The following is a 27,776-nucleotide window of genomic DNA, read 5'->3' on the forward strand; positions in this document are numbered from 1 at the left end:
AAACAAAATCCAAACCTACATGACTGTGAAAAAGTGTTTGCCCCCTGTTAAAACATAACTGTGATTTATCACACCTGAGTTTAATTTCTCTAGCCACACCCAGGCCTGTTTACTGCCACACCTGTTCACAATCAAGAAATCACTTAAGACCTGACTGACAAAGTGAAGTAGACCAAACGATCCTCAAAAGCTACACATCATGTAGAGATCCAAAGAAATTCAGGAACGAATAAGAAAGAAAGTAATTGAGATCTATCAGTCTGAAAAAGGTTATAAAGCCATTTCTAAAGCTTTGGGACTCCAGCTAACCACAGTGAGAGCCATTATCCACAAATGGTGAAAACATGGAACAGTGGTGAGCCTTCCCAAATTTGTCCAGCCAACCAAAATATGTCTTTTTTTCCTGGATTGACTGTGTGGCCTTTCCCCCCTCATTCTATATCTGTACAATACAACATGCCCATTTACCAATAGTATATTCTCTATTCTTGAATGTTAACTAAAAGATGATTTGCATTGTTTATTTCAGAGTGGAATTAGTAGAGACAGGATTTTTGGCCGTGGTTGCTTGTGTCTCTGTGGTAGACACCAGGGGGTGTAGTTGCTCAACTGTATGCACTTTTTTTTTGTCAGAATACATCGTTACATTAACGTTTAGTCTTGTTTCTACAGGCACAGCTATTTTGGCCTGAGAGATTTTTTGCTGTCTGCTCAGGCCTCACAGATTACAGATGTTCACGTTCATGTGGAGAAGATGCTTCTCTGTCATCAGTGATTATATAAAAGGATGCTTTGGTAGGCCACTGGAATGTTTAAAACTTTAAAAAAGAAATACTAGTAGCTCCTGTGTGTGTGTGTGAGAGAGAGAGAGAGAGAGAGAGAGAGAGAGAGAGAGAGAGAGAGAGAGAGCGAGCTGTGGGAAAAATAATGCTCTATGTAAAAGTCTGACTTCTAACGGGTTCTAACTCTACTGGCCTCTAACTGGGAAAATGGATAGAGCCACCAATGTTTCTATGTGCATGACCACTAGACTGCTATTATGGCTTTGGGCCAGTGGTTTGTGGCTCTGGTTTATTGTTTAAACCAAAAAATTGATAACAAAGTGGAAGATGTAGGATTGGCCTGGGATAAACCTCGAAAGTTCCACTGAAGCTCCTGTAGTTATTGTGTGTGTGGTCTTTCAGAGGGCTGTGAGAATGGCCACCTTCCATTTTAATATGCTAAATATACATTCTCTGTCTTCTTTATTAGGAAAACCTATACAACTACATATTTCATGTAGCTATCTAATAAGCTTATAATATGGCAGAAGCACAAAACAAATAAAAAAAAAAATCAAGCAGATACATTTATGGCATATGGCAGACATGCTTACATTTTATCTCATTTTCTACAAATGAGCAACTGAGGATTAAGGGCCTTGTTCAGGGGCCCAGCACTGACAGCTTGGTGGACCTGGGATTTAAGCTTGCAACCTTCTGATCAGTAGCCCAACACCTTAAACACTAGGCTGCCACATTACACAGGTTCAGCCATCTTTTAATGTTCACATCAATGACCAGAATGTGTGATAGAATTTTGATCACTGTAGCATAGATGTTCATAACAGAGGGGCTGATTGATTATTTACAAGTGCTGATTGTCACATAAAACAGTCTCTAATGTTCGGTCCTAAAAATAATAAACATTGAGTGAACAAGAAGTCTGTGGTGGAAACACATTACCAATAAGGGATCAGAGTAAAATGGCCAGCTTGGTTTATGCTGCAATGAAGGATATAATATATATAACATATTCGCTCTTTACTATCATGGTGATAATAAAACATTGAATCTGAAGGTGCATCAGCTACAATAGGTTCCGTGCTCTTGACCTGTATCTGCATGATCATCTGCATTTTGCTGCTGTCACATGAAATAGCTGATTAGTTAACTGCAGGAATCTAAATGCCTTCATGTGTTTGTAACTCCACCAATACAACATTGACCAACTCCTTCGGTTATTACGTATCTGCTACAAAAGGATACCCTGATACATGATTTTTCTATTCTCAGACAAAACATCATTCAGTCATTTCATTCTTCTTCAGTAAGAGCTTTATCCTGGTCAAGAATGCAGCAGGTCTAGAGCCTAACCCAGGAACTCAGAACCTGTTGTGGCAATACACCCTATATCTATCACACAAACACATTCAGCACTCATTCACACCGGCTAGAGCTGAAAATCCACCTGCTGGGAAGGTTTTGTGAGCTGAGAGGAAACCAGGAAGACCAAGGGGAAACCTGTGTGGACACAAAGCATTTATGATCATGATATTAATTGAATCAATGTGCAACTATAAGTTTACTCCCTATCAAGCCACATATCTAGCTAATTGTTATCAAGGATTCTCAACATTACCATCTTTATTCATGTTGAATAATGCAAAATTTAACGTCTGATGTATATTGTTAAGTGTTATAGTCATGCTTTTTATGTATAAACAGATGTTCAGTTACAATGGCACATTGATCATACTAGTACACATACAGACAGCAGACACAAGCAGTGCTGTAGCAAAAATGCTAAAAATCTCAGAGATTAAATGTTTAGAATTGTAGGAGGAGCTGGACAATTCCTAGTGTCTCAAGGTCAATCCTTGAGTAGATACCATACTTAGAGGTCTAAAAGCTGAACATGTGATGTTCAAGTGCTCGTTTGTAAGTAAGAAGCAAGTACAAAAAACGTGATAGAAGACTAATGTACTATGCAATTTCTTTTAATTATATGTATAAATGTTACAAATTCAATAAACATAGGTGTGTGTGTGTGTTTGTGTGTGTGTGACGTCTGTGCATATGCAAAAGCCACACAGAGACCACGTGCATACTTTGAAGCTGATCAAAATGGGAAAGTGCTGTAAATCATTTACATTGTAATTTAAAGAAATAATGTCATGAGGAAACCACCAATGAGTTGTGACAGGATTAGTCTGAACAACAGTGTGTGTGGGTTTGGGATGTGGTGGAGAAAGCCCTTCAATTTCTGGGCCCCCACCCCTTTCAACAACCACCACCACATTCTCTTAACAACATCGACGTTGTTCTGAGCCAAGAACAATAAGAAACCTCAGCAGCCTAAAGTGTGATGTCTGGCAATGTAAAGGAGATTATGTAAAGGGAATGTGTGGATAATATTTTTATATATATTTATTTTTTCACAGAACTTACTTTAACTCTAAATTTCACTATGTACTGCGTCAGCTATATATGTTTGAAATGACTATAAAAGCTTCATGACTTGACTCAACGTCTTGACTTGCATGATGAATTTGTACATTGTATATTACTGAACTGGTATTTTGTACCATTTTTATTTACATTTTTTATTGTCTTAATATTGATCTAGGTATTGCTCTGGTGTTTCCTCTTTCACCCTCATTCAAACAAACAAGAGTTAAAACCAGAAAGTACAATATACGGACCACTAAAGAATAACCAACACAGGAGTAAAGAATGAAACCACAGTCTTTGAATTATGGTACGTACAGACACATAAGTGGTGCTGTTGAAGAAAGAAAGAACTGAAGAGGGTGAGGTGGGTGTTCCTGGAGAGCAGGAAAAGGAGCAAATAAGGAACGTGAGGAAAAAGAAACAGGTGGGTGTATGGAGAGTGGGAAAGAAAATGACTCAGAATCATTGCTATCGTATAAGTACATTCCCCTTTAGCATCACATTACTATGAAAGAAAGAAAGAAAGAAAGAAAGCAGTAGAATAGATGGTGCTATATTAGCAAATTGGGACTATATCTGAAATGGGATGTTCAAAACGTGCATATCTGTGTGATGGTCAGGTGTCCACAAACTGTTGGTCATACAGTGTATATTTCTGAGTTATATATAGTTTATATTTTACACTGCTCAGTAACATTAACATCTCATTATGGTTTAATCAAAGCATGAACTAATTCCATCAACTGCACAGCATTTGTCATAACCAATCAGATGGTAACAACAATTATGTTGTTTATCATATTTATAGAATAATAACAACATGCTTTTCGCATTATAATAAAAAAGGTGATGGAGTTTTTTTTTTTTTTTTAAAAACATTTTTTTGTTGTCTGTTCTTTCAAGATAATATGAATTGTATGACTGCGATTCTATCCCACAACTGTATGCACTTTTTTTTTGTCAGAATACATCGTTACATTAACGTTTAGTCTTGTTTCTACAGGCACAGCTATTTTGGCCTGAGAGATTTTTTGCTGTCTGCTCAGGCCTCACAGATTACAGATGTTCACGTTCATGTGGAGAAGATGCTTCTCTGTCATCAGTGATTATATAAAAGGATGCTTTGGTAGGCCACTGGAATGTTTAAAACTTTAAAAAAGAAATACTAGTAGCTCCTGTGTGTGTGTGAGAGAGAGAGAGAGAGAGCGAGAGAGAGAGAGAGAGAGAGAGAGAGAGCGAGCTGTGGGAAAAATAATGCTCTATGTAAAAGTCTGACTTCTAACGGGTTCTAACTCTACTGGCCTCTAACTGGGAAAATGGATAGAGCCACCAATGTTTCTATGTGCATGACCACTAGACTGCTATTATGGCTTTGGGCCAGTGGTTTGTGGCTCTGGTTTATTGTTTAAACCAAAAAATTGATAACAAAGTGGAAGATGTAGGATTGGCCTGGGATAAACCTCGAAAGTTCCACTGAAGCTCCTGTAGTTATTGTGTGTGTGGTCTTTCAGAGGGCTGTGAGAATGGCCACCTTCCATTTTAATATGCTAAATATACATTCTCTGTCTTCTTTATTAGGAAAACCTATACAACTACATATTTCATGTAGCTATCTAATAAGCTTATAATATGGCAGAAGCACAAAACAAATAATAAAAAAAAAAAATCAAGCAGATACATTTATGGCATATGGCAGACATGCTTACATTTTATCTCATTTTCTACAAATGAGCAACTGAGGATTAAGGGCCTTGTTCAGGGGCCCAGCATTGACAGCTTGGTGGACCTGGGATTTAAGCTTGCAACCTTCTGATCAGTAGCCCAACACCTTAAACACTAGGCTGCCACATTACACAGGTTCAGCCATCTTTTAATGTTCACATCAATGACCAGAATGTGTGATAGAATTTTGATCTCTGTAGCATAGATGTTCATAACAGAGGGGCTGATTGATTATTTACAAGTGCTGATTGTCACATAAAACAGTCTCTAATGTTTGGTCCTAAAAATAATAAACATTGAGTGAACAAGAAGTCTGTGGTGGAAACACCTTACCAATAAGGGATCAGAGTAAAATGGCCAGCTTGGTTTATGCTGCAATGAAGGATATAATATATATAACATATTCGCTCTTTACTATCATGGTGATAATAAAACATTGAATCTGAAGGTGCATCAGCTACAATAGGTTCTGAGCTCTTGACCTGTATCTGCATGATCATCTGCATTTTGCTGCTGTCACATGAAATAGCTGATTAGTTAACTGCAGGAATCTAAATGCCTTCATGTGTTTGTAACTCCACCAATACAACATTGACCAACTCCTTCGGTTATTACGTATCTGCTACAAAAGGATACCCTGATACATGATTTTTCTATTCTCAGACAAAACATCATTCAGTCATTTCATTCTTCTTCAGTAAGAGCTTTATCCTGGTCAAGAATGCAGCAGGTCTAGAGCCTAACCCAGGAACTCAGAACCTGTTGTGGCAATACACCCTATATCTATCACACAAACACATTCAGCACTCATTCACACCGGCTAGAGCTGAAAATCCACCTGCTGGGAAGGTTTTGTGAGCTGAGAGGAAACCAGGAAGACCAAGGGGAAACCTGTGTGGACACAAAGCATTTATGATCATGATATTAATTGAATCAATGTGCAACTATAAGTTTACTCCCTATCAAGCCACATATCTAGCTAATTGTTATCAAGGATTCTCAACATTACCATCTTTATTCATGTTGAATAATGCAAAATTTAACGTCTGATGTATATTGTTAAGTGTTATAGTCATGCTTTTTATGTATAAACAGATGTTCAGTTACAATGGCACATTGATCATACTAGTACACATACAGACAGCAGACACAAGCAGTGCTGTAGCAAAAATGCTAAAAATCTCAGAGATTAAATGTTTAGAATTGTAGGAGGAGCTGGACAATTCCTAGTGTCTCAAGGTCAATCCTTGAGTAGATACCATACTTAGAGGTCTAAAAGCTGAACATGTGATGTTCAAGTGCTCGTTTGTAAGTAAGAAGCAAGTACAAAAAACGTGATAGAAGACTAATGTACTATGCAATTTCTTTTAATTATATGTATAAATGTTACAAATTCAATAAACATAGGTGTGTGTGTGTGTTTGTGTGTGTGTGACGTCTGTGCATATGCAAAAGCCACACAGAGACCACGTGCATACTTTGAAGCTGATCAAAATGGGAAAGTGCTGTAAATCATTTACATTGTAATTTAAAGAAATAATGTCATGAGGAAACCACCAATGAGTTGTGACAGGATTAGTCTGAACAACAGTGTGTGTGGGTTTGGGATGTGGTGGAGAAAGCCCTTCAATTTCTGGGCCCCCACCCCTTTCAACAACCACCACCACATTCTCTTAACAACATCGACGTTGTTCTGAGCCAAGAACAATAAGAAACCTCAGCAGCCTAAAGTGTGATGTCTGGCAATGTAAAGGAGATTATGTAAAGGGAATGTGTGGATAATATTTTTATATATATTTATTTTTTCACAGAACTTACTTTAACTCTAAATTTCACTATGTACTGCGTCAGCTATATATGTTTGAAATGACTATAAAAGCTTCATGACTTGACTCAACGTCTTGACTTGCATGATGAATTTGTACATTGTATATTACTGAACTGGTATTTTGTACCATTTTTATTTACATTTTTTATTGTCTTAATATTGATCTAGGTATTGCTCTGGTGTTTCCTCTTTCACCCTCATTCAAACAAACAAGAGTTAAAACCAGAAAGTACAATATACGGACCACTAAAGAATAACCAACACAGGAGTAAAGAATGAAACCACAGTCTTTGAATTATGGTACGTACAGACACATAAGTGGTGCTGTTGAAGAAAGAAAGAACTGAAGAGGGTGAGGTGGGTGTTCCTGGAGAGCAGGAAAAGGAGCAAATAAGGAACGTGAGGAAAAAGAAACAGGTGGGTGTATGGAGAGTGGGAAAGAAAATGACTCAGAATCATTGCTATCGTATAAGTACATTCCCCTTTAGCATCACATTACTATGAAAGAAAGAAAGAAAGAAAGAAAGAAAGCAGTAGAATAGATGGTGCTATATTAGCAAATTGGGACTAAATCTGAAATGGGATGTTCAAAACGTGCATATGTGTGTGATGGTCAGGTGTCCACAAACTGTTGGTCATACAGTGTATATTTCTGAGTTATATATAGTTTATATTTTACACTGCTCAGTAACATTAACATCTCATTATGGTTTAATCAAATCATGAACTAATTCCATCAACTGCACAGCATTTGTCATAACCAATCAGATGGTATCATATTTATAGAATAATAACAACATGCTTTTCGCATTATAATAAAAAAGGTGATGGAGATTTTTTTTTCTCCTGCAATAGAAATATGCCTCCATATTATAGCACTGTATCGGGATTAGGGCAGAAATGAAATTTTAAATACAAAAGGTAGTGCATGTTGTTTATCCTTAACATATTACTTGTTAATGCTGAACCATCATTATATTACTAATATATGAACCCCTAACTGTCCATGTCAAATTAATCTACAACTGCAATGTAATGGCAAAGTGTTCAAGGCAGATCCTGTCTGTAGCAGTATAGCTTAAGTTGTCTCAAACTGTCCATCCCATGGATTTTCAGTTCTGTCTATAAACTCTTTTTCCCCTGGAAAGTATGGCTAAACATAGATTTTAGCTAGAGGTCTTAAATTAAGTTTAAAAAATACCTTTAAAATCATTTCAATCTGTCCATATCTGTGTTAAAAAAATTGCTGACTTCTGCTCAGAGTGGGGTTGAACAGGAGGAGGAGCTCTAATTTAAAAAGGCAGTTGTTTATTGTTGGAGAGCATGTATTTATTTCACAGCACCTCAAATTGTGGCTAGGGGTTGATCCAGGCTTTGGAGGGTAATTACAGAGGTGGAGGCTTCAGTGCACCACAGCAGCGCCTCTTTAGAGCTCAGTCTGTGGCTCTAGTTTATTTCACCCCCTCACACACATGTGCACACACTCAATCAGCAGTGAATGTACACTTAATGCAAGCCAATGCACCACATTATCCGTAGAAGTCTGCTCTCTTACCAATAGCTTTAGTTACTGTAATGTCTTCTATATTATTTACAGAAAATCATGTATCCTTTAATCTGCTCAATGGATTATACAGTATATGGATGGAGAGCCAGATGATGTATGCAAGCATATTCGTCATACTAGCTTGATAACATGCTAATCTGGAGCTCCTGCCACTTTATTTTTGGCTCTCACACCTCCCTGGTTATAAAAGAGGATTTCTCTTTGATTAGATCCCTTTAATGGGAACCTGACGTCCTGTCTTGGTTTATGCAAAAAAAGGGAGGGATATGTATTTAAGCACAGTCACATAAACCTTAGATCATCGACATGTAGATTAGTAGATATAAGTTACATAATAAACTATGAATGATGCAACATTTTCACTGAGTGGTAGATTTTTATTTTGTGCTTTTCCTCATTACCTGTTTGCCTCGGTGTGGAATTGAGGTTTCATAGTAAATATTGTTGACCTTCTACACCCACCTTGCATGAAATGATGGAATGTAATTGCTATGAATACATCTGTTTCTCTAAATGAGTTCCAGTGAGGTTTGCTGTAAACCTGAAATACATTTTAACAACAGCAGTTTTCCTTCTTCAGCCACAAACCTTTCACTTTATGTATATATATAATGTATGTGTGTGTGTGTGTGTGTGTGTGTGTGTGCAAATATCTTTTGAACAAATGTATGAAAGCGGCTGTTGCTAGAACAGTTCATCTTTTGTCCTCGAGAAACCAATAAGTCCAACTTTAATCAAGCATGTTTTTGAGGAGCTGTAGTTATGTGATGAAAACGATATTACTGGATTAATTACAACCAAGCTTTTCTTGTACTAAGGCTGAATTTGATTAAAAGTAGTTTTAATCCATTTCTTTTCAAAAGGTGAGTTGGGTAAATGAGTTAAAGGGTGGATTTCTTGAAAGGTTTTAAAAAATATATCTGTGCCATAACACAAGAAAAAACCCCAAATCATATTGATGTTTTGATGAAATGAGTGATACTATTATAACAGCCTCTTTTTCCTAAACTTATAACTTCTTTTTAAACGTAAAATTTCTGATAATTTATATTAGGAATATTTCCAATTAGAACCTATCCCAATTCCGCAATTAAATCTAAATGCATAATGCTAATAGTGAACCTGAACATTTTGATTACTCTCATTAAATCATCTTGCTAATTTCAGTAGTGAGTTTTCCGTTTTTCTCAATAATCCATGTTGTTACAAGAAAATGGTTGGTTGTTTTAATTGGTCAAAACCATGTGCATTAGAGAAAGGGACATGTGTGGGAGGACCAAGTAGTTATGGAGGGAAAGAGGGAGGGAGGGGAGGAAAGGACAGAGTGAGTGAGGACCTCTTCTAAGTAGTGAACTCCTTCCTTCATTCACATTCCCTGATCAGGGACGCATGTGACTCTAGTGTGGCTTCAAGGTGAGTAAACCTTTTCCTTTCCCTCTGCATGCTTTTCCTACTAAAAGATGTGAACAATAGTTTTAGTATTATAATATATGGATTCTGATATTTTTTATATACATTGATATACTTGATATAATGGTTCTTTCTTTTCTTTTTCTTTTTTTTTCTTTTCTTTTTTTCATTTTATACACAGAGTTAATAATAATACTATTGCTGATTGGCTTAGCATTTGGAATTTACTAAGGCCGCTTATAGCTCCTGGAGTTCCCATTCTGGATTTGGTAAACCATGTTTCCCCAGTTTTTTAGCAGGAGCCAAAGAATGATGTTTGTGTTACTAATTATATTGTCCACACCTGAGAGTTGTGGATGTGTGTGTGTGTATATATGTATATGTATATGTATATGTATGTATATATGTGTTATGCAGTTTTACTTACCTGCAGTTTTTTTTGCAATTTTTGTTTTGTGGACTAGTTCATTTCTAACAGTATTTAAATTTAGTGAAAATTATCTGTTTGTGAATATACTGTAGACCAAGCAAAGTCAGACAAGCTAAATATTGTAGGTCTATTTTCAGATTTGTGTTTAATGTGATTTGGTGATTTTAACTTCTTCTTCTTCTTCTTCTTCTTCTTCTTCTTCTTCTTCTTCTTCTTCTTCTTCTTCTTCTTCTAGCAATGCACAATTGTCTATATGAGAATGAGTATCTTAATTGTGTCCTGATATGGACTGGTGTCCTATCCAGGATGTATTCTCCTGCATTCGGTGTTCTCAGGATTTATTCCATGTCTCTGAGCAGGATAATATGATTACTGTAGCTGAATGAGTGAATGAACAAAAGAATGAATAAATGAATTAATTAAATGGTAATTAGCAATTGTTAAACTTTGTTGAAATCAGGTCTTCATAGTGTTCTGACAATTGTTGTCTTGGACAAATGAACAATGATGTACGTAAAAGGATAAACACCATACTTTGGATTTTTTTTTTTTCAGGAGTGCTGTGTCAACACTAATATGGGCCTGGCTACCTGTCTCTGTTGGAGCTCCCTGTTCCTTGTAGCTGTTCTTGCAGTTCCACGCTCTCCTGCTAACTCAGGCCGTACACCACCTGTCAAAGTGCGTTTGGCAGGAGTGGGGCGCAGGGACAACGAAGGCCGCATTGAAGTGCTGCACAACAGTACATGGGGAACTGTGTGCGACGACGAGGTTGACATTAAACTGGCAAATGTGGTTTGTAAAGAACTGGGCTTCCGGGGGGCCATCACATGGGCACACAGTGCCAGATATGGAGAGGGGAATGGTGAGTAATGAGGATCAAAGCTAATATCCTACATATCCTATCCTATTGTAACTGTCTTCGTAGATGTGTAAGAAAACGTCAAACACTTGTAAATCAAAGGATCTGCGATTGGTGGTGAAACGTATTTAAGATTATACCACAAGTCCAGATGCCTCACCTTACCACTAACAGTTTTTTCAGAATGACCATCATAAATATAGTGTTAGAAGACATTTAAAGACAACTTTCTTCACAGCAGTGTGAAAGCCTAACACTGCTGTTCTTTACATTGACCTGCCCTGCCCTTTAATTTAAGTTTAAACCAACCATAAAGATCCCCAGTAAACCAAAGCAAGTGTAACACCACTTGGCCAGGCAGCATGATGATTAAAACTAAACAAAGGCTTCAGTCTGCCCATCTAACAAATACTCTACATTCTCTCAGACAGCTTCATGAGAACTCTCTTTCATTGTCTTTAATGATGATTTTTCTCAGGTTTTTGTATTACTAATGCACAATATCAGACATTTTCTTTTGTCCAGTCATACCAGTGATGCTATTTTTATATAAATTCCTAACTTGCTTTTTTTTTATGGTCATAGGGCCCATTTGGTTAGATAATGTGCGTTGTGATGGTTCAGAGAAATCGCTGAAAGAGTGCAAGTCAAATGGATGGGGCGTCCATGACTGCAAACACTCAGAGGATCTTGGGGTAGTGTGCAATCCTGAGAGAAGGCTGGACCAAGTGGTTTCTGGAGGGTCTAGAAGAAGCCCTCCCTCTAGAAGCAATGTTACCAACTCAAATCGGTGGCATGACATCTACTCCAATTCAAGGGCCCCCAGGCAGGGGCAATTACCCAGACCCCCCTTTCATGATTGGGTAAGCAGTCAGAGAGAATGGCACATCCCTGTATGTCACATGACCTTAAATGAAAGTGTTATCTTAAGAGAATGACATGCATTCTGATCTTCATCTTTCAGGCATATTTCTGTAAAATGTTTGTCTACAGACAGATTTCTGAGTCATTATGAGTCTGCTGTCAAATTCTTTTCTGAAATATTGAAGGTTTATTTTCTCCAAATGACAGTTCTGTATTAGTTTTCTGTATTATGCCAGTCATTTGTTCACTTTTAGAACTAAATGATGAAAGCACTTTCTTCTTAACTCTTTTTAAAACCTTTATAATATTCTTTAGACTAGCAGTAAAGTGAGGATTGAGGAAGTCCGTTTGCGGCCAGTTTTGATGGCTACGAAGAAGCGTGCCCTAGTGACGCAGGGTGTGGTGGAAGTGAAGCATGCTGGGAGATGGAGACAGGTGTGTGACAAAGGCTGGAGTATGAACAGCAGCAGGGTTGTCTGTGGCATGCTGGGATTCCCTGATGCAGTAAAGCCCAACATGAAGGCTTACAAGTAAGTTTTTCCTTTACATGTCTGAATATTTGTGTGGTATAGCTGATACAATGCAGACCCTAAAGATGCTATTGCTTAGTTGTAAATATTCTGTTCCATTTTACTTCTTTGATAATTAACACTAACATTTTGTGGAAAGGTTGTGTGCTTCATGTACACCACTGGTCAGAAAGTTTTAGAAGTTAATGTTTCACACAATACTATGATGAGATATGATGATAGCTCTGCTCTCTTTATGGAAAGGAGGATAGAAGATGTATTGCATAACATGTACCTTAAGTCACCTCCTCCATTTACTAGAGCAGATTTTTTGTTTGTCTTATCTCCTCCCTCGGGGCACCTTTTACAAACTCGAACACTTAGGCAGTGATTTAAAGATCACTCAGAATGTACTGGTGTTATCTGTGTGCCCAATTTTGGAGATAAAATGTCTAGCTTAAGCCTTTGGTTTTCTGTTAAAAGTCCTAATATGCCACTTGATTGCTCTTGCAGGACAACATCAATATGAAACTACAAAAAGTCTTGTAGTGGATAGAGCGTCTGTTTGTTATACTAATGGTTTTATTGGCTGTGACCCTCCTGACTTTGCAGTTAAAATAGACAGTCATCCACTATTTTTACCTGTGTTTACAGTGTTAGACATCTGGAGCTTCAATTATCACATAAATGTGACATCATAGCATATTTATTGTACAAATAAAATAATTTTTATATTTAATTATGTTAATAGTTAAATTTTCAGTTAAACTTAATTATTAGGTATTAGATTAACTTTATGAACACATCTGTTCCCTCAAAATTCCCAACACCCCCACACATGATGTTAGACCTCAATGGTAGATCTTTTGTACCTGTAATATGCATTGTTCACGTAAAGAAACATTTATTGTACCTTTAAAGCTATGTTCCATTTATGTAGGTACACTGTATCCACGTTTCCAGGTGAAAGATGCACATTCATGGTACACAAGAAGGTACCCTTGTAGGTACCACCTAAATGACAAGGGAAGATTAAGATTAATATCTTTTTTCCCTGAGAATGCAGTCTTAATTCCACACAACATGAGTTTTATAAGGAAGACTATACAATTTCTCTGGAATCCTACAGTAAGTGGGTTCCAATATGTTACGATTCTAAAGCCCAGACATACAACACCAAAAAAATGATTGATGATTCACAGCAGTATCTGAGAACTACCAATTCGGCATATTCAGCTTGGTGTTATTACTCAAGTAGACAGCGCTTTAATCTGCAAGCTGGAAATTGCTAAAGTTGTGTCCTTCCTAAAGTATGCCACTAAAAAGAAAGTGATGGGACTTAAAATATACTATCAAGCAGACCCAGCTAGAGAAAGGGATAGCTGTTGACTATTGTGCTGGTCAAATACCTAATGTGGAAGTAACTGAATATGCCAGAATGCATGCCATAATGGGTATTTCTTTTTTTTTTTTGCTGTCAGGGTTTGAAGTTATCTATATAGTGCTGTGATATACAGGATGTAATATGTTTTAGTAGGTACATTTTGTTGTAGATCCTTTAGAATTCTGTTACATAATATGATACAACAGCATTACATTTTAGATTACAAATGATATCCTGGTCTATCCTGGAGGTTATTCTTTTCAATAAAAAATTAACTCTTTACTCTTTTCCTGCATTGCACAATACCACTAACATCAGATTGGATAATATTTGGTGAATTTGTTATCTGAGCTCTAGTTAAAAACCTATATGCTCATTTCATTGAGCAATGACTTGGATTTCAGTGTCTTTTAAGGACATCTTATATGTGTCCTAGCACATATGTGAAAGCTTAAGTGCCAGTCTATGGCACTGTGTGGTGGCCTCAGAATTCTCTCACAGTGCCACATGGACAGGAAATGTATTTTTAGGCCTTTAGAATGATGCCTTTTCTAGAACATAAATACAGGATAGTCGTGCAGCAGAGGAGGTCCTGTTCTTCTCTCTTTCTCAGAAAGATATCCTCTATTAGTAATATTCATTCATAGAATTCTCTATCACACATTAATTTCCAAAAAATTAATCAGCACCAATTACTGTTAAGCTAAATATAAGTAAAGCTACATCTCGGCTACATCTTCTGCCTCAAAAGGTATTAATCAGTTCCAAATAATTTTAGATACTGTAGACACCTGCTATTCATTTGTGCACTGTTGACTTATGTCTCTGCTGTTTATTGTAAAAATTTGTGGCTTAGGGAAATTTTTTTGAGCAACCACACCTTGGCAAAGAATATGAACCTGCTGTCATCAAAAAAGTTCTGCTACTCTGTTATAACTATAACAATATGTAGTAAAATGTGTGCTAGACTTGTGCTTTCTGTTCTAAAATAACTACTGCCAACTTCCTCTAGAAACTGTTGTTTCTAATGCTTCAGACATTTATCATATTGAGTCATATGTTGGTTGTTGTTATTCAGTTGAACTGATTTTTTCAGGAGCACACTAAGGTGAAATATAGACATACATATTTTAAGTATATTTTAAAACTTTCCCTTTTTAAAAAGATGAAATAATGAAAAATAACTATTAAAAGTTATATATTATATATAATATTATATATTATATACGTATATTATAACTATTAAAAATAATTATTAAAAGAACTACTCATGTAGTTTGATATTCGAATTATTTAGGTTTCTAAGCAACCGAATCATCAAAATCATCAAAAAAATACCTGATTTAAACTTTAGCTGTTTCAGTGTATTGAAGACGATGGCGCTTTACCTTCAATTAGAGCTTATGATAAGGTCAGTGAAATCTGTGTCGACTTTCAAGACACTCTCCATTTATCCTGCTGGAACTTGGATCGTAAACTCGCCCACCTCCTGACCTCACCATGCTGTACGTGTCTGAACACCATGCAGCTCCAGACTTGACCAAGGCAGACAGGGCAAATTCTTCATTCGCCCACTCAGCGTCTAAGTCCAGGTAGCTCCACCCACCTTCTGTTGGGTGCTTTGTTGAAGATACTGTAATTACACGTTAAGGAGTTGAGGATTTCGGAGATTCTCATGTACAGGGAAAACGGAGATTCAATTATAGCTGTGCTGTATGGACTGCTGTGTCAGCGCCAGACTCTGGGTTTCACCACATAGACATTCAAAGACCACTGTTTGCTTTAATTATCCTATTGCTTAAGTTCTTTTATAGTTAAGTATCAATTTAACATTTGGTGACCAGTACTGTCTGCCAGTAGGTCTTAATGGACACTTATGATTTCTAGCAGGGTACAAATAAGGGGAATTATTTAGAAGAATTATGTAGAAGAATTAAACATCTGTAGTTATATTTGTATATTTAGATAACCTAAAAAGGTAACCACTGGCAAATCTTTATAAACTGATTAGTCACTTCTGAAAATGAAGCCTAGGTTTATTTCTATTGTGTGCTGCTTGTGGGGTACACTGTCAACTGTGGATACTAAAGACTGCAATCAGCAAATTGTATAATACTTAGAGAGGTGAGTCAACAATAGCTTACTAAAACCGGCTTACTGAAACTACGCGTCATGACGTAAGGAACCTGTAGCCTAACAGCTAATCAACAAAGCTACTAGTGTTATGGTTACAGCCACTTAAAGAACATTTGATAAAGAATAGCATGGCTCACATAGCAATCCTGAAGATCAATGAGAACATGCTATGTCTTTTTTACTACATTTTCTCCAGACAATATGATGAATATTTTTCCCAGGACAAAATAATGAATTTGTCACATTTTTACAGAAATGTATTAAAATATGATCAGTTTATTTAGAATTTAGCAATATAAGCAATAGCAGAGGACATGAGTGAGTTTTTCAGTAAGGAAGAGAGAGTATTTGTGTGTTGAATGATACCTAAAAACAGTAGCGCGATTGTTGCGTCAAAACAGACTAGCCCTCCCTATCATTAAGCATTGCTGGTTCAGTAGTAAAGTAAGGGTGTAACTCTAAAACTAATTACATGAGCAGGTGGGTATTTTCAGGCCCAAAAAACTGTCAGAACAAATTTAAAAACAATCCAATGAGAAGAGATGTCTGGTGGATTGTAAACTGAATGAGTGCTTCATTCATGTTCAGCTCTTCAATTTAACCTCAAGCCATGCTTAAGGAGGTTGCAGATGGTGGTTCTGTGAGCAAATGATTCAGGGAGAATCCTCCTGTGTGCAATACTGATTTGTTTAGGGATTGCAAAGATTTTCTAGACATTTTCTGCCAAAAAGCCTGCAGCTGTGAGCATCATTTTGTCTAGTCAGTGTTAATGTTAAACTGAAAGACCATCTAAACGCTAAACTTACAATAATGTCTTTGTCATCACCACAAATTTAGCAGTAGTGGGCTTAGATTAGCATAAGCTTAACTGAAGATTGCGATTTCAAAGAGAATCAACTTTCAAACAAAACATTTAGAAATAGATTTAACAACATTTCTTATCCTATAATAAGTTATAGAAACTCAATTTCACATTATTTCACAAAAGATACAGTACTATTCACAAACTAAGAACCAAATATTTAAAAGGTTCCTTTTTCTTATAAAATTAAAGAAATTCATTTAAAATTTTTTAAACAGGATTTATCTTTCCAGTAAATAATACTTACTTTTCATTTTTGGTTTACAAGGACGATTTCTTGGTTAACAATATCCTTTTGCTGGGAAAATTTTATATACACAAATCTAACTACTTGAAGGTATGAATTTCATAATAAGCATATGTTTTACAAATGTCTCCAAAGTGATGTAAAAGAAAAAATGCATTGTTTTTTTTTTTTCCATTACTGTATATCCCTCTTATCTTTTCTCTGTATTTATATCATGCACTGTTCTGCACTGTCTAATGCAAAAATGATATTGCCATGTTGTTTGTACATGACAAAATCCTATAAAAGCACAGCTTCCTTTACATTAGTGGTGTTTAAAAATCAAAGATAGGTAAGTTTACCTAACCAGAGGATACTAAAGGTTTATTACACACAGTAGCACAAGCAGTAGATGCTCTTGGGAGGCGTTTTCTCTTACACAGTCTTGTTTGTGATTTTTATTTTTTCAGCTGAAACTCCTTGAAGGTCGGTTTGTTTTGTGGGCAGGCTTGCATTTCCCAGTCCAGGATAGTGGTACTGCTGGAAATGTCTGTTTTTTTGAATCAACAATTCTGAAAGCATTCTCTGACCAAAGCTTTCCCAGACTAAAACAGGTTGTAGACTAAAACTGCATGGGTCTGTTTGGCTGTACTGTATATTGGTATTTCTACACTGGTATTTCCTAGCAGTGACACCCATAATTACAACAGGATTTGCTTTGTTTGTCCTTTCAGGTGAATATTAATATATCTGAATTGCTTGATTTGATACTCTGGAAGTGTTACCGTTTCCACCAGCATTTCTAGAAATAACAGTTATGTGGTTAACAGTTGTACTTTTGATAAGTACAGAGCAGAGCTGGGAGCCTGAGTAAACTGAGAGTTCAACATTCTTCTAAGTATTTCATGTCTGTGGTGGTATAGACAATTGTTCCACATATACACACATATGTTACAGTTTGCACTTGTGACCTTGGGGATTGAACATTCCATCAAAACCCTTCCATACACACGCAGGACATTCCAGCTGTATCAAAAAATATCCTGTATAAAAGTGTAACTGGGATTGAATTGATCAAGACACAAGAATAATATGTTTTTACTGAAACTGTCTACCACAAAACCACATTCTCTGACATTTGTTTATTTTATATCAGGAGGATATTTTTCCATATACTTAGCATCTATGTCATTTTATTTATTTGAGTCTACATTGTTTGTTTGTTTGTGATCAGCACAATAAATTATAAAGTCATCGTGACTTATACATTGTCTTTTTTGTTCTTACAGAAAAATATGGGATGAAAAGGTTAAGGATCCATCTACCAGGTATAACCTCTTAGGTGTTTTTCTCTTTTAAACGCATGTATCGATGAGCTAAATTCCACTACAAATACAGATTTATAGTTTTGCTTGATTTTAGATCAGATCATACATTGCACGGCACTAACCAATACTATACTATAAAGTTCACGCCTCTGCACCTTTTTTGGCATCGTAACCTGACATGGCCTCTCCTACCCTCTTCCCACAGGCTGAGTTTAATGGCCAAAAAGAAGAGTTTTTGGGTGGAGAAAGTACATTGCCTTGGTACAGAGCCTGGCCTGGCCGAGTGTCGTGCCCAACTCTCTATTCCTCACAGTTCTACCCCATGTAAAAATGGACGCTATGTAGTTGTCCACTGCAAACCAGGACCGCAATTTTCCCGCATGTCCTCAGGCAGGCCTCAAGCCCCACATCCTATCAAGGTATGCCTGTCCTACTTTCATTCAAGTTAGAACAGTATGCAAACCCGAAGGTGTGATAATCATAGAGTTTTTAGTTTTTTGTCAAACAGAAAAATCTACCATCTTCTGTATCAGAAAGTATTGTCTTCTTTCACTGAAGCTCAAAGCCTAAGTAATTGTTTGTCCACTAATGACAGTCAGTAAGCATGCCATAACAGTCATAATAATATCTTATCCAGTGTTGTGTAATTTGCCTTCCACTAGCCGGCAGTTCGTTTGAAGTCAGGACCTCGCTTGGGTGAGGGCAGGGTGGAAGTTTTGCGTGAAGGAAAGTGGGGAACTGTAGTTGATCATCTTTGGAATCGCGTCTCTGCCAGTGTGGTATGCAGAGAACTTGGTTTTGGTACTGCCAAAGAAGCTCCTACAGGAGCCTATATGGGCCAAGGTAAGATATTTGGATTTGTACAGTATTAGATGTCAGAGCGGTGCAGTGAGTAGTGTTGTCACCTCACAGCTCCAGTGTCCCTAATTCAATCCTGAGTTCAGGCTGTATGAATTTTCACATGTTCTTCCTGTGTATATAGGGCTTTTTTGGTGCTCTCCAATTTTCCTCCTCCTCCCAAAAACATTCCAGTAAGTAAATTGATAAATGATCTCGTATATGTCACAATTTGGGCACCGCAATGTACCGGTGGTCAATTCAGAGTGTACAGTATTGTCACCTCATTCCCAGAGTTTTATGGACAGGTTGCTGATCCACTGAAATCCTCATTAAAGTTGAACGGTTACTGAAAATGAAAACAAGTGTATTGCTATTCTGATATTTTGAAAGGATTCAGCAGAATATGAGGCAGGATATGACCTCTTTAGGGCTGTGTCCTATTATGTCAATCACCCGACTGCGGTAATATTCCAGTTAAATTAGCTAGCAGTTATTTGTTTATTTATTTTGAAAAAGTGAAAGGTGAAAGGTTGTATACTGCACCTTTTTCTCAAACCAACTCAAACAAAGTAGTAGGATTGTTCTCTTTATGTAGAAGTGAATTACTTATGCCTCATTTTATTGAACTAAGTTGTGGATAAATGCTGGAAATGTGACTAATCTCTTGCACTGTCAGAGTCTGCCAAAGTGTCCATTCCTAGGTGCATAATTTAATGAAATAACCTCATTCACTTTTGTTTCAGCTTAGACACTGCATTTTTATATTTATCTTCATGCTACAGTACATAAACTGTATGTAACATAGCCTTACATCCTTACCTAATATGCTGTACCTAACATTTCATATATTTTCATCATATTTAATATATTTTTATTTACTGCTTAGTGGCTTCTCTTTAAAGCCTGAAGTCTCTTCCTTTTAGCTCTATCAAGGAGTATTTTTCTTCCCACTGTCACCTCTATTTTGCTCATTAGGCTGCTTGGTGACAATGTTTATTCTCTATTCTCTAGAAAAGACTAGACCACATAGACAGACCAAATATAAGAAACTGTTTCTACTCCAGAATCCAATAAAACTAGCAGTTGGAATGAAGTTTAATGCTAGTAGTTAGGCTAAATATGCACATAAATATGCTCAAAATTAACTAAATATGGCATATCTTATGAGCACACTGTGCTATTTTATTGCAATTGGTGTGTGTAGTTAGCAGATCTTGTGAGATGATTTCAAGCTGTTGTACACTAAAGTAGCCATGACTTTAATAACTCCATGGCTTAATCAAGGTGAAATCCTGTACAATGTAAATTTGGGCAAGTCATACATATTATGTGATTATTTAAATTACATGACTATTACTGTAATTAATGATCCAAAACGTTGACATTTCCACAAACAGGTTAAGATGTATTTCTGTAACATATTGCTTATTCAGATTGGTTAAGTTTGTCTGACTCAGCTGGCTAAAAACTGAGTCAGGACTCAACTGATTGTGGTCATTATTGGGAAAAGTGGGCATGAGTGGTGGTGTGTGGATTCATGACTTGTGTTTTCCAAACTGAACCCATAAATGGTGAACACTGTGTAGGAATGTTCTTTAATGCATAAATAGTTTGCCATTGGCACAATAACAGTAAATTCCTTTTTTCTTTGGCTGTGGATTTTGAGTGAAACATATAACATAGCAAAGTGCAGCATGAATTGTAAAAAAAGGATGAAAGTAAAGCTTGGCATAAATCACTTACATTACTTTGTACAGCATGCCATAGAATGTCCTGACTATGAAAAATAAATATATAGTAATATAGTAATAGTCTGTTATTATTACATTCACTCACTGGAAACACAATTAATATACAGATTACATAATCAGCTCTCTGTTTATAAGGTACTGCTACCATAATTTCACACTCACTGGCCATTTTAATAGTGTAACGCCGTTGGTTCTGCTACACTTGATAGCATCACACACACACACACACACACACACACACACAGATCACTTCTACACAAAGCAATTTTAGATAAGATAAGATAAAATTGCCCCTAGGTGTGAATGACTATGGGTTGTGCTGCCCAGTCCCTGTAAAGAACTGGGATACATAGGGTGCATTCCCATCTCAAGCTCTGTGTTCCAGCATAAGTCTGGATCTACCATGATCTTAACCAGGATAAAGCATTCACTGATTGTAAGTGAGCAGAGTGGTTACATTCAGTAGAAAGTAATAAAATCACTGATTGTAATATGATTGTAGATTGCAAGTGTACCTAATAAATTGGAAGCTAAGTGCCTGTTGTTATACACACACACAAAAAAAACCTAGTTTCTTAATTAGTGATGTAGTGCCTGAATCCAATCATTGACACTTTCTGTGATATTACTGTGATATTTTATTTTTATTGATTATTTTAAAATTGCAAAAATTTAACTAAAGCAATGAGAGGAAATATTCTATACAAGTTGCCTTTTCTCGATCACATCATCAATTGCCAAAATTACAGGGACAATGGATGACTATCTGTTTCCACTTCTAACCAATGGTGTATTTTTGTCCTTATATGTAATTTTCTCTATGAGGTATACATCCACTTGAAACCTCAAGGCCAAAACCAGTTTCTTGTGATTCCTTCCATGGTCAAATGATTTCCCAGAACTATGGTAAATCTGGGCACAGTGCAGTCTCCATTTAGGTAGTGTGGTTATCGTGTTTGTCCCAGTAAGTAAACAACTGGTAGAGATTTCAGTGGCTGGGTTGAAAATGGTTTTTTGATGAGTTGTAGAATTTAACGAAACACACCATACTGCAATTTAAAACAACCATTTTTGTCCATAACCGCTCCCCAAAGTTCTAAGCAGTATTTTATTTAAATGTCCTCTGCAGCTCTGAGAGATAAAGAAAACATATGATTACACATCTCTCACATTAGTCTTATTCATAGTCATTTCAAGTCCAGTTATACCTCATTTGCACTATATAACTTGTGTGATGATTTCTACTCTCAGCCTTTAGCCTTCAAAAATGCCATCTAGCCACATATTTGTTTGTTGAAAGAAAACAAATGTGGAAAATTATCCATGAGTAGTTATCATCGCAGAGCTGGCAGACAGACTGAGTTGATATCTACTGCCTATGTGGCACAGTTGTGAAGTGACAACCATGATTTACGGAAGCAAGCAGACATTTGTTGTTTGTTTTATTTGTTTATCTTTTTGATGCTAATTGCAAGACATGTGGAGGAAAGAAATTGCAAAATTGCAGGCCTTCTCTCTCTTCTCTGCCTGGTACATTTACTGGCGAATTAGAAAACCTTTCATCACTTCTTAAAGTGCAATATGTCTAAATACAGACAATTTACATAAGTAATGAGGATTCTTTTCAACAGAGTGATGTACACGTATGATCAGGTTAATCTATTGAAAAAATATCTTACTCAATTGGTAATGTTTGAAGCCACATTTGAGGTTTTCTGTTCTGCTATTTTACAGGAACCGGGCCGATCCATATGAACTCAGTTCAATGTACAGGAAGCGAGCGTTCCATTTTGGATTGCCATTTCCAACCAGTCCAGCCCTGGACATTCAAACATACTCAGGATGCATCTGTCAGATGTAACGTTCCCAAGACGGGTGTGGAGAGCACAGTAAGTACAATTCTTTTTTTTTTTCAGAATTCTCATATCTCTAGAAAAAAAAGCATCTTTAAATCGATCTGTACTAGAAACTGCTACTAGAGTGTGTTGCTTATTGGGTGTCAAGTTTTCTGTAAAACAAGGGATCTGTATCTTTGTCATATGACTTGCATACAAATGCCCTAGGCACACAGATATTAAAAGTGATTGTAAAAATGGCAGTTATGAAACTATGCGCATATGTATGTGTCAACATGCTGGTCAGCAGCAGTTTTAATGTCTGTGTACTGGCAAATTTATGTGTGGCATTTATGTTTTTGCTTTGCTATTGAAAAGTTTTACAAGAGTGTTGACAGAATCAATGAAGCATGGGTTATACAGTAACTGATAACACCGATACATAGCTGCATTTGCACTTTATTAATAGTTTCTGTTGATTCAGTATGGATATACTGTATTTGTGTCAATATGTATACGGCAAATCTTTGTGTGTGTGTGTGTGTGTGTGTGTGTGTGTGTGTGTCAGGTGCGATTAGTAGGGGGCAGAGATGTAGCAGAAGGCCGTGTGGAAGTGCTCATGGAGGTTGGGGGCAGGAAGCGTTGGGGAGCAGTATGCAGTGAGAACTGGGGCATTAATGAGGCAATGGTTGTGTGCAGACAACTGGGCTTTGGCTTTGCTGCACGCGCCCATCAGGTGAGCCTGCATTTACCACATGGGACTGATTAAGAATGCAACACATTCCAGCATTCGTTGAATGTGCCACTTGTTTTCCTATTTCAAAACACTGACACACTTACGTCTGTGTGGATTGTGTCATGCATATTTTCAGGGAAGAGTACATATAAATGTCTATGTTTATATAGTAGTTGTTCTGTTATGTTGAAGAGGTGGTACTGGAAGACACGGGGTTCTAATTAAGGGTGTATTTTATGATGTAAGTTGTATTTTTACTCAAGTTTATGGATATCTCTCTTTTCTTCCTTATTCCTCTCTCTTTGCTAAGTATTTCTTCCTAGGAAAGCATATGCCATGTAAAACCATTCACATATGTGTCATAACAAAGTTTATACTTACTATAGAAAAGCCAGCGTTCATTCATCCTGAAAGTATACTAGGACCTTTAGGAAGCAGAAAATCTGTAATGCATCAGTACTTAATTACTGAAACGACTTCATCATAAGTGTGTCATCATAGCTGTTAGTCTTTTATTGGAATATGGAGCATACACAATATTCAATACTGACAGAAATCTAAAATTCTACTTAACTGTGAACAGGATACATATTACTGGCCTGGAGACCCTAAAGCCCAGGAAGTGCTGCTGAGTGGGACTCATTGTGTGGGCACTGAATTGTCCATTCAGCAATGTCGCAGAAACAGCAATGTATACTGTCCCCGTGGAGGAGGACCCAGAGCTGCCGGAGTCACCTGCTCAGAAAGTAAAGTGTCTTTCATCAATGTAAATTTTAACTAAAGTGTTCCTTACAAACAATGATTCATGATCACTTTATACTCTGGGATTATTATTTATTTAATAATTGATTCCAACAATTGATCCCAGACCTATATCCAAGCCAACAACCTGCAATCATTTCTGTATTGGTCTGGATATAGGTTTGGGATCAATATCATCTTCAGACAAGTTTTAACCTCCTAACAGAGTCAACCAGGTTTGGAGTGAAATATTCTGGTACTCTCATTATCTATCAATTCAAATTCCTAGTTCAAATCAATGATTCACCATCATAATTTACAATGTGCAGACCATGTTTTTGACAACCCAACTGTGGTTCAAATGAAGCTTGGAGATGATTAGATAGAACATTCTGGATTTTCTGGAAACTTGAGAAGTTGTTGTAATCCTACTTACTCTTGTCTGTTTTTGTACTTGCTCTAGTTGCTCCTGACCTGGTGGTGGATGCACAGCTGGTGCAGGAGTCTGCCTATCTGGAGGATAGACCACTTTACTTGCTCACCTGTGCCCATGAGGAAAACTGCTTGTCTTCTTCAGCCAGCCGCATGAACTGGCCTAATGGTCACCGGCGTCTACTGCGTTTCTCCTCCCGCATCATGAACATGGGTAAAGCCGACTTCAGGCCCAAAGCTTCACGAGAATCCTGGACATGGCACCAATGTCACAGGTAAGACTTAGGAGCCAGGGCAGAAGTCTAAGTAAGAAACAGGACTATGATTTTGTTTTTATAATTTATAAAATAATGAAAACATGATTTTCAAGTTTTGACATAACGTCACTTGCTCTCCTGTACATCAGGAGCAGTATTTTGATAGGAGTTAAACTGGGTCAGTGAGGACAGCTTATATTAATACATAAAATTTATTGTTTAAAAATTAGCACTTAAAATGATTATTTTAGCTGAGCCTCTTTGTATAATATGGAAAGGTTCATGTAAATTGCTAATAAAGTATGCTCAAGTACACAATCACATGTACAAGTGGCTATAAATCCGGTCTGTGGGAACAAGGTAAGCCGTTTAGGACCAGGATAGCACTGTTCTATACTTTATTCATTAATCTCTTAAAGAAAAAACCCCAAGGTTTGGATTTCAAAGCAGACCATTCAGGCAGCCTGAATAAACAGTGCTGCAAGCACAACCCTGCCAGGACATCAATAGTGTTCAGTGAGGGGTGTTACCCTGCAGCCAACACCTTCATGCTGCAGCAGTGAGGTCATTCAGTAACACTATATATTGGCTCAGTGTTTTGTGCTTATTCATAACCTCGGTTTCCTTCAGATAAAGTGTTCCTACAGACACAATCCTTTTAAAGTAATCCAGCATGTAAACTCGATCACTTCTGTGATCATTATCAATAACAGATTGATTCTGTGGTGTATTCACAGGCACTACCACAGCATTGAAGTGTTTACACACTATGACCTTCTCACACTCAATGGAACAAGAGTAGCAGAAGGGCACAAAGCTAGCTTCTGTCTGGAGGACACATATTGTCCTGAAGGTAATAAGTGGTCATGCAAAATATATGAAGAATTTTTTCAAAGGTTTTGCATGACATGTAGCTATGAGGTTCACCAATATGTTTTCTTTAGGACTCCAGAAACGCTTTTCATGCTACAACTATGGAGATCAAGGAATTTCAGTGGGGTGTTGGGATACATATCGTCATGATATTGACTGCCAATGGGTTGATATCACTGATGTCAGGCCAGGAGATTATATCTTCCAGGTAGGTTTTATATACTACTTTATATTTGAGTATGTATGTGGTATTTGGTGGACTAGCCTTTAAAACATAGCCCTTCCCACACCCTGCAGTCAAGGCAGGGATCTCAGCACTTTGTCTCTTTCATTAACATAGTTATATGCTAATCAAGCAAATCTTTATGGGTTATCACCACTGAAATCTTTGCAATCGGGCCTGTTTACCCCGAGCATGCCTCATACCATAGGTACAAAATTTGCATGAGCAGCTTTAAGACCTATTTTTTTATACATCCCATTCTGCTGAAGTAAATGGTGGGTATATGGGGAGCTGTGTTTTTAATTACAGTCTACCTATGTGTGTATACCATTTAAAAGCTTTATTTAGTCTATGTATCATGTCTGAGCACAAAATGGAACGTATATATTTTAAGCATGTTCTTCAGATCCTAATTATAAGCCAGCATTTTGCTGTATAGTTGTAGCAATAAACTGAGTTGTGGTAATGCTTAAAGTTTAGTAGGCCTGTTTGATCATCACATAAAGGCCAATACCAACTAATCTAAACAGACACAGAGAGCCTGTCTATGGATACACACTGTGGGTTCAACCAAACTTAGAGAAAATGCAAATAATTTATGGTTCACTGTCCAGGAATAACCGGGACCAATTTCTTCAAACTATTTCCCTTAGTACTCAGCTGGACAAAAACAAAGACTAACCTTCCAAGCCCCTCTATAACAGACACAGCAAACTGGAGACCAAGAACGTTTTTTTCACATTCCATCATTAAAATATATATATATATATATATATATATATATATATATATATATATATATATATATATATATATATATATATATATGTATATATATATATATACATATGTGTATAATAGTCTTGCTCAGGGACATACAATAACAGATCAATAACCCAAAACCTTAATCTTGCCTTGCATTCACAAACCCTGAATATACAGCTAATGCCTGATATAGTCACACTAGTTATTTTCTTTGTTTTGGTGATGTGACTGAAATTTGCCTATTTCTGTATAAACAAAAGTCTACATATTGTAGACCTGTATGTGAGGGCATAAACTAATTGTGTTTTATACTTTAATTTTCACTATAGGTGGAAGTGAATCCGTCACTGGATATGGCTGAGTCAGACTTCATGAATAATGTAATTCGCTGTAGGTGTAGATATGATGGTCAAAGAATCTACATGTATGGTTGTCACGCAGGTACGGTCATAATATTGAACACATGTCCTCATGTATACATTAATTATATACACAAACTATATGCATTTCTTCATTGTTGTCAACTTGCTTCATTTCTCTTTGTACAGGAGATGCCTATAGTGCTGAGATTGAAGACTTGTTTGAACACCAGCGTCAGATCACTAATAATTTCCTCTGAGCCGTGTGCAGACAGCACCCGCTGTGAGCTGTTAAACTATGGACTTGAAAAATATATATATCATCTCTTTATTATTTACAAACACATTTCCTGCTTGGGGAATCAATCACAAGTCAAAATGCTGTTTAATTATCACCTCAGTGCTAAATAATTACTGAAAATGACTAGAGAAGCAGATTTATTTATATTCACTGATAATTTTGTTGAATGGTGGTGAATGAGAGTAAAAACAATGTCAAACTGTAATATAGATCTCTTTGGATTACAGTATTCAGGTCTAGACATGTATTATTCGAATATATCAACTGAATCTTATTTACTGGGTTCCAGCACAGTGAATTTTATTACACTACATTCAGTAATATAC

At 36.8% G+C, this 27,776-nt stretch overlaps 1 protein-coding gene across 1 annotated transcript; it reads left to right on the plus strand.

The window, feature by feature from the left end:
- The first annotated feature begins 9,622 nt into the window (after window positions 1-9,622).
- On the plus strand, window positions 9,623-27,776 carry loxl4 (lysyl oxidase-like 4). The gene is made up of 15 exons (XM_060871378.1): window positions 9,623-9,742; window positions 10,725-11,031; window positions 11,614-11,891; window positions 12,208-12,422; window positions 18,299-18,337; window positions 18,543-18,756; window positions 19,000-19,180; window positions 22,663-22,817; window positions 23,332-23,499; window positions 24,083-24,245; window positions 24,704-24,947; window positions 25,667-25,782; window positions 25,874-26,010; window positions 27,120-27,231; window positions 27,339-27,776. The coding sequence occupies exons 2-15, from the start codon at window positions 10,746-10,748 to the stop codon at window positions 27,407-27,409; spliced, it is 2,379 nt and encodes a 792-aa protein (XP_060727361.1). The 5' UTR covers window positions 9,623-9,742; window positions 10,725-10,745; the 3' UTR covers window positions 27,410-27,776.

The sequence above is a fragment of the Tachysurus vachellii genome, chromosome 6 (assembly GCF_030014155.1).
Source record: "Tachysurus vachellii isolate PV-2020 chromosome 6, HZAU_Pvac_v1, whole genome shotgun sequence".
Taxonomy (NCBI): Eukaryota; Metazoa; Chordata; class Actinopteri; order Siluriformes; family Bagridae; genus Tachysurus; species Tachysurus vachellii.